The sequence below is a fragment of the Myotis davidii genome, unplaced genomic scaffold (genome assembly GCF_000327345.1).
Source record: "Myotis davidii unplaced genomic scaffold, ASM32734v1 scaffold419, whole genome shotgun sequence".
Taxonomy (NCBI): domain Eukaryota; kingdom Metazoa; phylum Chordata; class Mammalia; order Chiroptera; family Vespertilionidae; genus Myotis; species Myotis davidii.
Genome location: NW_006294998.1, coordinates 4868169 through 4884262, shown reverse-complemented (window position 1 = coordinate 4884262; position 16094 = coordinate 4868169). Strand labels below are relative to the sequence as shown.

The following is a 16094-nucleotide window of genomic DNA, read 5'->3' as shown; positions in this document are numbered from 1 at the left end:
GATTTAGTTAATCAACAATAGTAAAATATACCCTGACACAAGGTCTCAAAGTGTGAGCCAAGAGCTGGTATCAGCAGCATCACTAGGGAACTTGTTAGAAATGAAAATTCCTGAGCCTCATTCCAGATCTACTGAATCAAAAACTCTGGGTGCAGGGCCCAGCAATCTGTGTTTTAATAAACGCTTCAGGTGATTCTGATTGCAGCTAAGTGCGAGAGCCACAGCTCTGGAATGTATTACCTTAAATTTCCATTTGGACAAAGCTTCAAAATACCCGTCCTTCACAGTCAACTTAAACTATAACACCTGACTAAATGGCCACCAGTCCAAAGACTAGCCACTGGCCAAAAAACAGCATAACTTGGTTCTCAAAAATAAATTAGGCTAATCATATTCTCTTGGGAAATCAAACCACAAAACATGGAAAGGATTAGGCAACAGAAATTGAAGCTAAAAAGGGCTGATATTGGGATAGGCTAAAGGAGTCAACCCAGACCATGATAAAATAGAAATTTTGAGTACATTGAAATGTTGAATGATCAAAGGGAGCTGGCTGGTAAAAACAAAGTAAATGTGCAGATTTCATATTAAAAATGGTGCCAGTCATTAAGCGGCCTCTCACTCCCTCCTACTAGTAGCTTTTCAGTTCAGACTTCCTGCATCTTCATGATAAATCCCTCCCACCCCTTTCTTGCATTACCTGGAATATTTTGACTGTCTTAATTTTTCAGAAATTTCAGAAAATTTTTACAATAAAACAGAAGGCTAGCTTTGAGTTTAATGAATTACATTTACTTGGTTACATCTAAAGTTAGTCTTCAATATTAGGGCTTTTATATCCTACGTAAATAACACTAGTGACAGTAGATATGGATAGAGCTGTCTCTATTGAACCTGTGGATGAACAGTCTAAATCGCAATCACTTCCGTCCCAATTGTGAATACCGAACCTACTCCAATTCTCATTTGTGGGAAACTCCAGTCAAAAGGCAGAGAAGGGAATATTTCCATTATATGAAAAATAATTTTAGAAAAGCAATCCAGATACTAATAGGAAAAATAGTCAATAAACAGTTCAATCTCAATCATGTTTTTGGCAGGGTTAGGAGAAAAAAGAGAGATAACAAGTATTTCAGCCACTGGGTGTCTCTCCTGCTCTATGTATACAAATGGCGATAGTCCACTCTAGTCCAGGTGAAAAGGCATGTTTACATTCAGTCTTCAGGAAGAGAAAATCAAATAACAGAAAAGGCATATTTGATAAAATTCCCTACATAGAAAAAGAATTCAGCTTTAGAAATAAAGGGACAATAAACCTGGGATTGTAATAGTAATGGAACAAGATGGAAAATATGCTGATTATATTATAACTCAGTAAAATTCTTTTTGCTAGCTTGTGTTTTAAATCCTAGTTTTTATCTTTCATGCTTAGCATAAAGAATTAAACATGGCATTCTATTTACAGTTTTACTTATTTATAATTCTGTAGAGAATATCCATTACAAGGTAAAGTTTTAGACTTCATTAGGTTACAAAGCTAGCATGAAAAGAAAATCCTCAGACGATTTACTGAGTAATCAGAATAATATAGAAGGAGGAAATTTTGAAAATAAGACATGTCACCAGCAAAAAAGTGTTTTAGGATTATTCAAGATGAAGTGTATCTTTTGAAAAAGCTAACATTATAATCAACATATTATTTCATTGAGGTAATATATTAAATACCTTGAACTAGGTCATTTGTCCTACACTTAGTTCATTGAATTTTGCATAAATTATTTTTACCATGACCCTGTCCACAAAACACTTTAAAGATAAAACATGAATTCTGCCCTCAATGTTCTTTTAAATAAATCCCCTTCAGGAAAAAAAAATCTTTTTTTCTCTTCAGCTATCAATTTTACTTTTGTTCTGCCACCATCCTTCACAAGAAAGCAATCTATGTTCACTTTGAAATTAAAATATAATTTTAAAACAGATGGGTACTAGGTATTAAATTTTACCTACACACAAAAGAAGAAAAATGCTCTTAAATGAGCATGCAACAAGTGACAAACTCTTATATTATTAGGAAATGTATAGACTTTAAGGCAGTGGTTCTCAACCTTCTGGCCCTTTAAATACAGTTCCTCATGTTGTGACCCAACCATAAAATTATTTTTGTTGCTACTTCATAACTGTAATGTTGCTACTGTTATGAATCATAATGTAAATATCTGATATGCAGGATGGTCGGGTGACCCTTGTGAAAGGGTCATTCGACCACCAAAGGGGTCGCGACCCACAGGTTGAGAACTGCTGCTTTAAGGTAAGCTTAACAGGAAGAAGTATTGGCAACATTCAGTAGTAAGAAAACTTAACAGGACAGCTTTAAAAACTTCAGCTCTAGCCCAGCTGGTGTGGCACAGTGGTTGAACATCAACCCATGAACCAGGAAGTCACAGTTTGATTCCCAGTCAGGGCACATGCCCAGGTTGCAGGCTCGATTTCCAATAGGGGGCATGTAGGAGAGAGTCGATCAATGATTCTTTCCCATCATTGATGTTTCTCTCTATCCCTCTCCCTCTCCCCTTCTCCCCCTCTCCCAGCCTCTCTGGAATCAATAAAAACATATTAAAAAGAACAACACAAAAACTTCACCTCCAACTAAAATGATAGGAGATGGGAGACAAGAGGGTAAGAGAAGGGATGAGAGTCACTGGGTCACAGACAGCACCTGGGACACTCTAGCCTACCCATGATGCTTGCTCTCTCAGAGACACAGGGTCCATCCTGCCCTCAAGTGTCTCAAGATATATCTTAAATAGAGGCCCGGTGCATGAATTCGTGCATGGGTGGGGTCCGGCCGACCTGCCTGATGGGGGCCCATCAGGCCGGGCCAGCCGGGGAAAGGGGCTACGGGAAGTTGGCTGGCTGGGCCGGCTGGGGGTGGGCCAGTCTGGCCCCAGATCAGGCTGGTTGGCTGCCAGAGTGCGTGTTGTAGCCACTGGTCATTCTGCCATTCCAGTCACTGGACTTTTATATATATAGACTAGAGGCCCGGTGCACAAAATTTGTGCACGGTGTGGGGGGTGTCCCTCAGCCTGGCCTGCACCCTCTCCAATCCAGGACCCCTCAGGGGATCGGGGGATGTCCGACTGTTGGTCACACCCTAGAGCACTCCCATGGTCCCTCCCCGGCTGGCCAACCTCCTGCGTCCCTCCCCAGCCCTAATGGGGACCCTCGGCCTTGCCTGCGCCGTCTTGAAATCCAGGACCCCTCAATCCAGGACCCCTAGGGGGATGTTGGAGAGTTGGTTTCGGCCTGATCCCACAGGCCAGGCTGAGGGACCCCACTGGTGCACGAATTTGTGCACCGGGCCTCTAGTGAAAAATAAATGCCAACATCTTTCAGAAAGATAAAAGAAATGGTAGCATTGACTTAACTTCTAATAGTAATCTACAATTGTTAGTGTAGGTAGCTAGATATTAATAAAGGAAGGAAGCAAAGGGAATCAGACATCAAGTCTAATAAACTAGAGAGCTGAATCAGACAATAAACCTGCTTCATCAGGGAGTTACAGCTTCACACACTCTCCAGGAGACCTTGCTTCCTCTATCCTCGGGACCTAACAGGCAGGAAGGATCTTTTAGTCAGATTACTGAGGGAGAGATAAAATAGAAGAAGAAATTCCTCTACTGGGCACATGTACAATAGAAGCCAAGATGGCACAGGGAGAGAGGTTCCTCCATTCCTCCACTTTCAGTCTAACATCTAACAAATATTCTCTCTCTCTCTCTCTCTCTCTCTCACACACACTCTTGCCCCATGGTTTCTCTCACATGTTCTCTCTCCATAGCAGTCATGCGGCCCTAGCAGCCAGAAGCTGTGGAACTCCAAGCATCAGCCTGCCACAGCAGCAGCCCAAGTGCAGGCAGGAACAGACTAAGCTAGCTAGATAAGGTCAGAGGCTAAACTGGAGTAAGGTGCAGCATGGCAAAACTTTTGGATACTGGCCTTTGTTCTGGGCCTGATGGAGACAAGGCTGGTCATTTTCCACAGTGGGTCGGATGGGATGACACCCCAGGAACCTGGGGAATGCTTTCCATTTAAACCCCAATAAATTTTTTAAAATATATTTTATTGATTTTTTACAGAGAGGAAGGGAGAGGGATAGAGTTAGAAACATCGATCAGCTGCCTCCTGCACACCCCCTCCTGGGGATATGCCCGCAACCAAGGTACATGCCCTTGACCGGAATCGAACCTGTGACCTTTCAGTCCGCAGGCCGACACTTTATCCACTGAGCCAAACCAGTCAGGGCAATCCCAATAAATCTTACACCACCTTAACCTCCCATGGGTGGATCCCTACAAAGGCTTTTCTTATTTCTACTGGCAACACAATATTCCAAACTACCATTAAGACTGACTTAACTTCCAATAACACTATACAATGACCCAAACTACCATTAAGTAAAAATAATCTTTAGGTTAATTTGCATTCAAAACAACTTGAGTAGCTTATCCTTATGAAATTTCCTTTACATAAAAACTTTCAGAATTTACTATTTCAAAACATTTAGCATTTCATTTTGTCACTATATAGATATATATTTTTCAGACCAAAAGATATTTTAAAAAAAGTTGATCTCTTCATACATTTACTTGTAACCTGTTGTCCTTAACACATGCTCCTTGAGTTGCTTTTCTGTGGCAATTTATATTTTGAACTAAACAATCAGTTTTGTATAATGTAGCCTCAGCTCCTGTTCTACCTCCACCCATCCACCTTGAGGGCCAATGAGATGCAATGGGATTAAATTTTTCTCTAAGCAGACTGGCTCTTCCAAATGGCTAATGAACTCATGAATCTCATTTTCTTTGACAGATGGCCTACAGGTCTTAGTTTTCATTCTGACATGTTAATTTACAAATCTATTAGGATACTTTCTGGCATGTCTATCATGAATCACAAGAAATCATTCATTTCTGTTTGGGCTAAGTATCTCATTTCAGTAGTACCATATAATCAACCTAAAATTTTGATGAAAAATTTAATGGGAGTACACCTAATTTTAGAAAGCATTATAAACTTTGATCATTCTTAAAATAGTTGAAAGCTCCAATAAATACAATCCTTAAATCTGCTCAAACAACCTATTAAAAGGATAGTCACACAAAGTAGCACAGTTCTAATCTCTCATGGAGTTTCCAATTTCAGTTACTTAACTTATTAATATTTTTCTGTTTATAAAAATGCTAGGTTATCATTTTTTAAAGATTTAGAACATATAGGATAAAATTGTAAGTTTCTACCACTTAACATGGTAATAATCTGTTAATATTCTGTACTTCTTTTCTGCATTTCCTAACATACTTCAAATCATACAGTATAAAATTTAGTGTTTTGCCTTTTTAACTTAATAGCATAGCTATTAAAATGCTATAAGGAGATTCATTTAATCATTTCTCTACTATTAGACACATAAATTTTTAATTTTTAATATCTAAAAACATAAAAAAATTTGTGCATACTGGTAGATCTTTTTCTGTATTTAGGATATATATTTAAATGTATATTCTTACCAGATTCTCCAGCACTAAAATGATCAAGTGGATTCCCTTCAGCATCTGGGTTTAGTAACATCATTTCAAATGATATATCTTCCACCTGAGAATTCTCATTGTCATCTGTGCACGTATACTTGTCTGCATAAAATACGTGCCATGTTTGTGGATACGGAATCTGGGATACTGTCAGATTATGTTCAGTCTGATTCATGGTCACTTTAAAGAGAAAGAAGATAGCACTTTCAAAGCAAAACTCTCACATGTATTTGTTTTAGTCATACAATCAGTTTGAAGTTAGAATTCTCTTAATTCTTTTTTTGTTTTTTTTGTTTTGTTTTGTATTTTTATTGATTTGATGTCAAAGAGGAAGGGAGGAGAAAGAGATAGAAACATCGATGAGATAGAATTATTGACGCCTGCCTCCTGCATGCCCCCTACTGGGGATCAAGCCCCCAACCTGGGCATGTGCCCTGACCTTGAATTGAACCACAATCTCCCAGTTCACAGGCTGAAGCTCAACCACGGAGCCACACCTCTTGTTTAATTCTTATAGCCTTAGAAATTCAAACGTTGTTGTAGTATTGGCATATGGTCTGTATATCATGAAGCAGAGAAAAATAATGTATCTTAACCAAAGGAATTACTATGCTAGTACTATGAAACACCACAAATGAGTAGAATGGTTTTGCTTAAACTCTGATTTTTAATTTTAAATGTTTCAAATTTTTCAAGTAGGTTAGTGACATTAAAATTTCTTAAATTTATTGGGGTGACATTGGTTAATAAGATTACATAGGTTTCAAGTGCATATAATCTTAACATTGGTTAATAAGATTATATAGGTTTCTATGATACATGATCTGTATATTGCATTGTGGTAAAATATACAAAAAACAAGTTACCATTTGAACAATTTTTAAGTGTTCAATTCTGTGGCATTAAATACATTCAAAATGCTGTATAACCACCACAGTGACATTTTTGAAAACTGATTTGAGTTAAATTTAAAAGGGAACATTCAACTTAGAAAATCATATCTAATAACTATGCCTGACAAATACCTTCAAAAGATTTTCCAAAATCTTTTTCTAATTGTCAATTCTTAAAAAAGGCACTAAAAGCAAAAAAAAAGAAAAAAGAAAAAGAAATTATAAGAATTATTAAGTCACTAGCAGTGATTCTGAGTTATTACACTGGTCAGGTCTATATAGTGGCAAGAGAGAGGGGACTCATGAATGTTGGCATCACACAAAGCTGTACTTGATCCTGGCACCAATACTTACCTTCCATGTGACCTTGGGCAAATTACATAGCAATGACTCACTTTCTTCAGCTGTAAAACGAAGGTAACTTAGAGCAAAGAGCTGATGTAAGGACCAAATTATATGTCACTTGGCATGGTATCTGTCATATGATTGTTGCTGAATAAAGATTTATTCTCTTTTTCCTTTCTTTAAAACAGGATGGTTACACTAACAAGTGGTTCTCAATACAGGGTAATCCTTTTCCCTTCTGGGGAATCTGAAAATGTGTAGGGACAGTTTTATTGTCACAATAGTTAAGAAGATACTTGAAGGGGGCCATGCTAAGCCTCATGCAATCCAAAGTCTGACAAAAAAGCCCTGTTCCTCCCAAAATGCCAATAGTACCCCCTTTGAGAAACACTAAATGATGTTTAAGATCCCTCAATTCAAATCTATGATGCTGACCTAAGACGCACTTACTAACACTATCACAAAGTTAAAGGAGAGTAGTGTCTCACACACTATATAGAAAAAGAAGAGTAGAAGAGTTAAAAGAGCAAGTCTTAGCCCTACTACTTAACAACATATGACTTAGCAAATAAATTACTTAACCTCTCTAAATTTGTTTTTCAGTAGAACAATTTAGATACCTGCCCTAGCTAGCACAGAGGGGAGCAAATGAGATAATATATGAAAATCCTATGTAAAGAGTCTCATTCTGTACGAAGTCAAGTATTCTTAAAATTTAGAATTATCATAGGCCTGATTCCCAACTCTAGACTTCCTGCACAGCATGCCAACTAGTTTCAAACTATTTCTCAACTGAAGGAAAAAACTTTTTAATAAATAAAAGGCATGTCTTGAGATAACTGTGGAAATCTGTATATGAAAAATATTTTAGAGGACAGTATGGAATAATTCACTTTAAGAAATCTTAGCTGTAGTACAGTATTGCGGTTAAGGAGAAGAATGTCCTTACTCTTATACAATGTAGGCTGAACTATGGTGGGTTGAACGGCTCATGACACCCACAGCTTATTTTCATGTGGCTTGATTACAAACAAAAATCACACACATACAAACACAAAGCAAATGTAACAAAGTATTAACAATTACTGAAGCTAAGCAAAGGATGTACAAGTGGTGGTTGTACTTACTTTAAACTTTTCTGTATGATTGAAAATATTCCTAATAAAAAATTGGAAAAATGTTATTTATATAAAGTTGTCTTTATAAGTGAAACACTGATGCATCTAGTCAGGATTCAAATTTTGAGGACTTGGACTTTATAATTAGGAATTTCATTAATAGCAGTTTAAATGGACAAGATGATTTTATCAACAATACTACAGCATTGTTTTTCTGGCTATCTAAATTTAGCTGACATTTATACTGTTGTTGTTTTTTAACTGTACAGCTGCTGGAAAATGTAACAAAGACTCTAATTTCTTTAGTAAGAATTCAATATACAGTATAATGAATACATGGCTCGCCAGCCCATGTGGCTCAGTGGTTGAACAAAGAGGTCACAGTTCAATTCTGGTCAGGGCACATCCCCAGTGTGGGGCATGCAAGAGGCAGATGATCAATGATTCTCGCTCATCATTGATGTTTCTCTCTCTCTCTCCCTCTTCCTTTCTCTCTGAAATCAACAAAAATACATTTAAAGAAATACATACAAACATACATGGCTCAGAAATAAAGTTTTAGAAATGTACAGCTTGCAATTACAGAATTTGGACCTGATTATATAAAAGCTCTGCAATGTTGCTGTTCTATCTATCACTTGCACTTTTCCTCTTAGATAAAACAATATAAAAATTAGGCATTATATCTTCACCAATACACTTTTTAATGTTTCATTTTAAATTACGCAGACTTACATCATATTAAAACAAGAAAGTGTTACAGCCTTAACTTTTGGTCTTGTTGCCTTTTTCAGCAAGCCTGGGAAATAAGCCTCTTAACAAAACTGTATATTCATTGTTTTTGAGACAAAAGACTACACCACAGCACACATGTTCTATGCTGATGTAATCAGTACCTCAACTATTAACAAAACTTGAATTTCAGAGAATAGTGTTATATGGCTAATTATCCTATATAATAAAATGCTAATATGCAAATCGACCAAACAGCGGAACAACTGGTCGCTATGATGTGCACTGACCACCAGGGGACAGACACTCAATGCACAGCTGATCCCTGGTGGTCAGTGTGCTCCCACAGGGGGAGCACTGCTCAGCCAGAAGCTGGGCTCACGGCTTGCAGCGGCGTGGTGGGAGCCTTTCCTGCCTCAGTGGCAATGCTAAGGATGTCTGACTGACGGCTTAGGCCTGGAGAGCGGGCCTAAGCTGTCAGTCAGACATCCCCCAAGGGCTCCCAGACTTCGAGAGGGTGCAACCCTCTCCCCCACACCGCTGAGTGCACGAATATTATAAAATGAAATGAATACTGTTAACAAAAATATACAGCATAATATACTAAAACTTTTAAAGGAATTATAAACATGACAAATGTACAAAAGAAAATATATGCACATGATGTACAAAGACATATGAACATGTTTTATATGCAAAATTATATTTAGCTCTTCTAATCTGACAGTAAGTTATTTTTAATCTCCTTGCTAAATTTTTTTACATAAATTTATTTTCAGTGCTTATAAATGCCTTGTTGGCTTGCTTTAAGACCTACAAAATATTTTATGATTTTTAAAGCTGATGTTTTATGACATTACTAAAAGAGAACAAAGGAAGACTGAAAACTAATTTCTCAAACATTCATTTGGGCAAATGTATACTCAATTGACAAGCCACATTTGACAATAGGGGATTTTTCAAATCTGCTAGTCTTTTCATTGTTCATAGCAGCAGTAAAGTTTTACACAGGCATTAGGAATAGTTAATGAACTCATTACTAAGTAGGTGAAAGACTATTAATTCTTAAAATCTCACTAATGGCCACAAAATAAGAATTATTTCTACGATAAATTAAAATGTGGTACTATTACACTGACATGAATTTAAGGATATACTTTTTGTTTCAGTGCACCAAAGCTCCTAAACAATAACAACTAATATATAAGTTAGAGAACATACATTTTCTTAAGACTTGGCTTTTGTTGTTGGAAAAAGAACTGATGAAATAAGTAGAAAGTGATTAATGTCTCACTAATACTTAATTTACTTCAGGACCCAAAATTTAACAAAACAATCTTCTTCCTCAAAAATTCCTGTTTCTTGAGATCTTCTGTTCCAATAATTCCAAAGAATACTCTTGTACTCAAGAGAGTGGGGAATTGAAACGGAAAATAAAAAAGAAACAACAGCAAGAGGTTTTATAAGTTACAGCTCTATGTATATGCAACTCCATCCTAAAGAATTATAATGAGAATCACAGCATTTTAGGAGTTTCAGAAACCTTAGAAAAAACTAGTCCAGATTCCTTGTTTACAGGTAAGTAAAGTGTGGCTCAAAGTAAAGTGCAAGTCACTAGCAATAATTTTCAGTTTAGCAGTCTTTCCATTGTACCATACGGTCTTCCTGTATAGCTAAGTTCTGTGACCGAAGGCATATTATGACTGATACAAAAATTATGCTTTTGCAAGTGTATATAGTATGGGCCATGTGACATAAAGAAACAAATCCTTCCTACAGCTCAAAGCTTTAAACTACCTAGTAAGTTTTTATTGGAGAAAGAAAAAGACTTTGAGGTATCCAATACAACGTAAACCACCTATCAACCAAAAAAACCCTCAAGCACTAAGGTCTATGATAACTCACCCTACAAATATTTAGTAAATGCTTATTAACTCAGCACTAGATAATCTTGAATTCTCATTCTCATAGTACCACATAACTAACATCCATAATACTTATCACAGTTGCAGTATCACACTTACAGTGATGTGATTCTTTCCTGTCACCTACTAGCCTTATGGACTTAGAGTGTCAGTATTTTGGTCCATGATTTATCACTAGTGCCTAGCATACTACATGAAACAATAGAAGTGCTCAGTGGGTGAATGAATAAATGAATGAATGGACCAAAAGAGCACTGGTACTCTTACTGATTGCTTTTATAACAAATAAATAAAATGAAAAGTGGTAACTATAATAAGTGTTGCAGGGAAAACAACAGGCTATAAAAACTCAAGTGTTAACTTAGAGGAGGGAGAAGCCAAAGAAGGGAGGGAATAACAAGAAGAGGAAAGCCTGTATAAAAGTCCAGAATAATACAAAAATTAAACAAGCATTACAAATAAAACGAGGCAGGAGGGAGCATTACTGTGCAATGAAGCTGGTGGGGAGGGGCCAGTAAGCAATGGCCAGACAGAGAAGGATCAGCATAGCTGCAGTGACCAGGTAGGAGGCTATTGCAATCGTATAGGCAAGAGATTATGGCAACCTGGAATAACATGGTAGAGGTGGAGATGAAGAAACCTAGATGAATTCAAGAGATATTCGGAGAGGGGAGTGTTGGAAAACTCCTTGCTTTCCAGCTTGTGTCCGAGATGGATGGTAGTGCCAGTTCCTACAGCTGGGAACACTGATAGAGGACCAGGTTTGGATGGGCAAGGACTATTTATACATATGTGGAACATTCAGGTGAGCAAACTGGTGTATAAAGAAAAAAAAGATAATTGGTAATGAGCATTAGCACGAATTTCTCAGGTAAGTTCTGAAATTCAGGGTTGAGGTATCTGACTTTATATAACTGTCTCTCCTTAAGTCATGCAGACTTCTTCAGCATACTGTCAAGGTCATCTCACAAATCTAAATAAAGATCCCCACAATGGGTGGCAAGGACTGCAGACTTCTACTCTTATCCCTATTCTGGCTCGCTGCCTTATGAGGGAACCAGAGAGCTGCTAAGGCTAGGAAGACTGGGTGTTTAGAAATGGCAGTGTTTTACTTGACTGGACTAACAGAAGATTCAGAGATCCATCAATATGGAAAACAGAATAGAGAAAACATAGAGGAGAAAAGGGAAGAGAGATAATTTCCATTTTTTCTCATGGATGCTTCATATTCCTAATGAAATGGGTAGAATGGCACATGCTTGTCATTTCTATATTAAAAAGTTTGTACTCACTCTGGATGGCTAACACCCTAATGCATTAGATAGTGTTGATGAGAATGGAAGAGCTCAAGGATACAGATAACTAGAATAAAAGCAGTAACTCTCTAGAGGCAAACCTAAAGGTTTACAAATGATGTGGTACTAGTACATCCTAAAATGACATACTGTGTCATCACATGACGAGGTACTATGTTCCAATAACATGTTGCAAAACAGCATCACTTGGGCTAACTTAGACAATTAACTGAGATAATACCTGTTTAGTGCTTAGCTCAGTGCTGGCATATAATATGTACTCAACAAATTCACTCTGTGCTGCTACTGGGTCAAAATATATCTGCCATGTTAGTATGAATAATGTGACCTGTAAAAAATCTGAATGAAGGAAAAAGTATGTCCTTATAAGTTATTTGGATATATTTTCAAAAATTTTGCATGATAAAGGGGGAAAAAGGCATTCTATCTTTTAATCAAGGAAAAGGTCAGTTTCTTTAAACTTCAGTTTAAAGCATACCAATGTATCACCACAGTGTAATGTGTGCTGTGTCATGAAACATCCTGGTATGCAAACACTACATTTAACATTAAGGAGGAAAAAAACATACCCAATAATCAAATAAAAAAGGATATACTCACTTGTCAATTGAGCTTTGGATAATTTTTCACTACAACTATAATCATTACTGTTTTCCTGCAGCTTTAGCCATTCCTGGGCTTGGAATAGGTGGAGTTTAGCTTCTTTTTCAACAGCTACTGCTATGTTGTTGACTCTGACACACAGAAGAGCATGATCACCTGGACATTGAAACAAAAATTATCAACTAGTTTGGTCTTGTACAAAAGCAAGATAGTAGGACAATTCACTTCTACTTATCAAAGTGGGAATTTAAAGAACACAATTTTTCTTAAATCTCACTTACTAGTAACTAGGTAGATAACATTAGAATGAACATCCCATTCAGATGCAAGTCAAGAGACTATGCACATTAATTACCCAAATCAATGTGTGACCTTTCCTTACACTTCAGCTAACTGATGACATTTCATTGAATAAACAACATTTGCTGTATGTGGATCTTCACTGTAATAGAATTTGTGCCTCATTTTACAACCACTCCACGTCTTTAACATCTGTTCATAAATTATCTATAGAAATTTCCTAAGTTCCTTTTGTTTTTCAATATAACATGGCTGTTAATATTGAATTATACTTTTAAAAATTATTTTTCCAGAGAGGAAGGGAGAGGGAGAGATATAGAAACATCAATGATGAGAGAGAATCACTGATCGGCTGCCTCCTGCACGCCCCCTATTGGGGATCAAACTCTCAACCTGGGCATGTGCCCTGACAGGGAATCAAACCCTGACCTCCTGGTTCAAAGGTCAATGCTCAACCACTGAGCTGTGCTGGACAGGCAACTGAATTATACTTTTAATGTAAAAAAGTAAGCATAGCTAATAGCAAGGAAGTTTAAATAAATGAGGTTTTGGGGTAGACATCTTATACCTGACAAAATTTGACATGTGACTTTTACGATACAACTTTCAGAATATGTTGTAAGACTACTATAGAATGAGCCTGGCTGCACACATCAGCTACATTTAAGGCCCAAAAATAAATGCCAGAAAAATAGATGCCCCTATTGAAATGGACTCTGGGTGAGAAGTAAAGCAGGAGACTGATTTTTCATTTTAAAATTATCTTATTGTTTTTACTTTTGTTATAATTATCATTTTGATTAAACATTTTAAGTAAATTTGAATGTATAGTATGTATCAAAGAATGTGTAAGTCTCCTATATAAATTGATCACATTATAAATTATAAAAAGTTAAGAATGACTTTAAGGTCCTATTAACACCTTAAATTGCATTCTGAATCAGAGTTCATTCTTTCAGTATAGTTGTGGTATTATTTTATTAAACTTGCATTAAATGAAAATTGCAATTACACACACACACACACACACACACACACACACACACACAGAGGGGGCCATGGGGAGAGGGGGAGAGTGTTAAAATACTTGGATCACTCTATTCCGCAAGCTTTCTTGAGAAATCTGGACTTCCTACATATGTTTCTCCAGTTTACCAGGTAATCATCATGACGACTGTCTAAGTCTTGCTTCTAGACATGGGTAATAACCCATGTCATAGCTTCCATACATTCTACACCTTTCAGCACTGTCCAGATTGTGCCATTTGCTGTAGTGATATTGCTTTCATTGTCAAACTCAAAGTTGATTAAGAAATGTAAAATGTTATCTAAAAAATAAAATTCTGGCCGTAGCAGGTTTGGCTCAGTGGATAGAGCATCAGCCTGCGGAGGAAAGGGTCCCGGGTTAGATTCCGGTCAAGGGCACATACCTTGGTTGGAGGCTCCTCCCCTGGAGGGGCCCTGGTCAGGGCTCATGCAGGAGGCAACCAATCAATGTGCTTCTCTCACACTGATGTTTCTGTTTTTCCCTCTCCCACTTTCCCTAAAAATTAATGGAAAAATATCCTCAGGTGAGGATTAACAACAAACATCAATAAATGAAATAAAACTCTGTTTCTAGAGTTTGTTTTATTCACCCAAGATCTATTCCACATTGGATTTTGGAAAACTGGGTTGTATCTCCTTTTCTCAACTATTCTGAAAACTTTGGGTTAAAAACAAAACACTGCCCTCCCTTGAACCACCAATTCCGTAACTTTCCAATACTTTAAATTGCTCTCTCACACAAAATAGCTTCTCATTTCTATTTTCTTCTCTTAAGAATCCTCTCTAGGATAATATTCTTATTTTTAACTCCAAAGACATTGTAAGTCAAGGATCCCAGCCCCATCAAGGCAAATAATTGTTTAAAATATAGTAGTAGCCGAAACCGGTTTGGCTCAGTGGATAGAAAATAAAATATAGTAGTAGTCAAATTAAGAGTACCAAGTGTGTGTACCAAAAAAAAAATCTTCAGGGTACAAGTGAATTCGGTAAAAATGAGGATAAACTGTAAATTCATTCATTGTTGACTTACTGATTTTTGAAGGAGACCAGAAGATAAGAATCGAATGCAGTTCTGATTTCAGAAGGGCCAGAGAGGATACAAATTATGAAGCTCCCAGGACACACTTTCATGCACTTCGGTCAACGTAATTTTAGGCCTAGTGATTCATAGTTAATCTCCTCCTTTAGTAGCAGAGTAACTAAACTGTTCTAGGATTAGTGACAACTAGATTACCAGGTGTTTTATCTGGGTACTTTTTATCGAATTGATCTTAATAACAAACCCAAGCAATCTACATTCTGGGGCTTAAACTCACACGCAATGACAGTGCCTTAGTGCAGTGGTTCTCAACCTTCCTAATGCCGCGACCCTTTAATACAGTTCCTCATGTTGTGGTGACCCCCAACCATAAAATTATTTTCGTTGCTACTTCATAACTGTAATTTTGCTACTGTTATGAATCATCATGTAAATATCTGATATGCAGGATGTATTTTCATTGTTACAAATTGGACATAATTAAAGCATAGTGATTAATCACAAAACCAATATGTAATTATATATGTGTTTTCCGATGGTCTTAGGGCAACCCCTGTGAAAGGGTCGTTAGACCCCCAAAGGGGTCGCGACTCCCAGGCTGAGAACCGCTGCCTTAGTGTATATATAATCAGGTTGAGCCAGAAGTGAGCAACTGATGCTTCTTTGAGGGAAGGATCTCGAAAAATGCAGCAGGCATGTCATCTGTACTACGTTTGTATGGGAGGGTCAGAGGAGCGATCTTTAAGTGCAGAATACAACCCCCAAGCGGGGAGAGGGTGCTAACGGGGTGTAGGGAGCAGTAATAGCAGGGGTCGCAGTAAACGCCTCCCCCGATGCCGCTGAGCTACGGAAAGAGGAGGGCTGTGGGCAACGCTGCCAGTCCAGGTGAGCTGCGTGAAGTTCCCGGCCTGGCCACTCGGGGCCAGGATCCCCGCACCAGCCGGGGGCGCGGCCCGCGGGATGTCCGCTGCCTTCATCCCGCTCCCCGCCCCCGCACCTACCATGGAACTCGAAGTGGCCGATGCTCTGGCCCTGAGCGTCTCGGGCCGGCCACCAGCAGCAGGCGAGGGCCACTGCCAGCAGCCGCAGCACCCCCATGCCGGCCCGCCGCCCGGCAACCACCCGCGGCCGCTAACCACCGGCGGCGCCCAGTCCCACGTCGGCAGCGGGGGGAAGGGGGAGGAAAGA

General features: G+C 38.1%; 1 protein-coding gene across 1 annotated transcript in view; it reads right to left on the bottom strand.

The window, feature by feature from the left end:
* The window catches only part of GPR180 (G protein-coupled receptor 180), a 27797-nt gene extending 11703 nt beyond the window's left edge, over nucleotides 1–16094 (bottom strand). Inside the window, exons 1-3 of the mRNA XM_006769579.2 lie at nucleotides 15908–16094; nucleotides 12518–12676; nucleotides 5560–5768 (exon numbers count right to left, since the gene is read on the bottom strand). Coding sequence (XP_006769642.1) covers nucleotides 5560–5768; nucleotides 12518–12676; nucleotides 15908–16004 — 465 coding nt within the window. The 5' untranslated portion in view covers nucleotides 16005–16094. The remainder of the gene's footprint in view (nucleotides 1–5559; nucleotides 5769–12517; nucleotides 12677–15907) is intronic.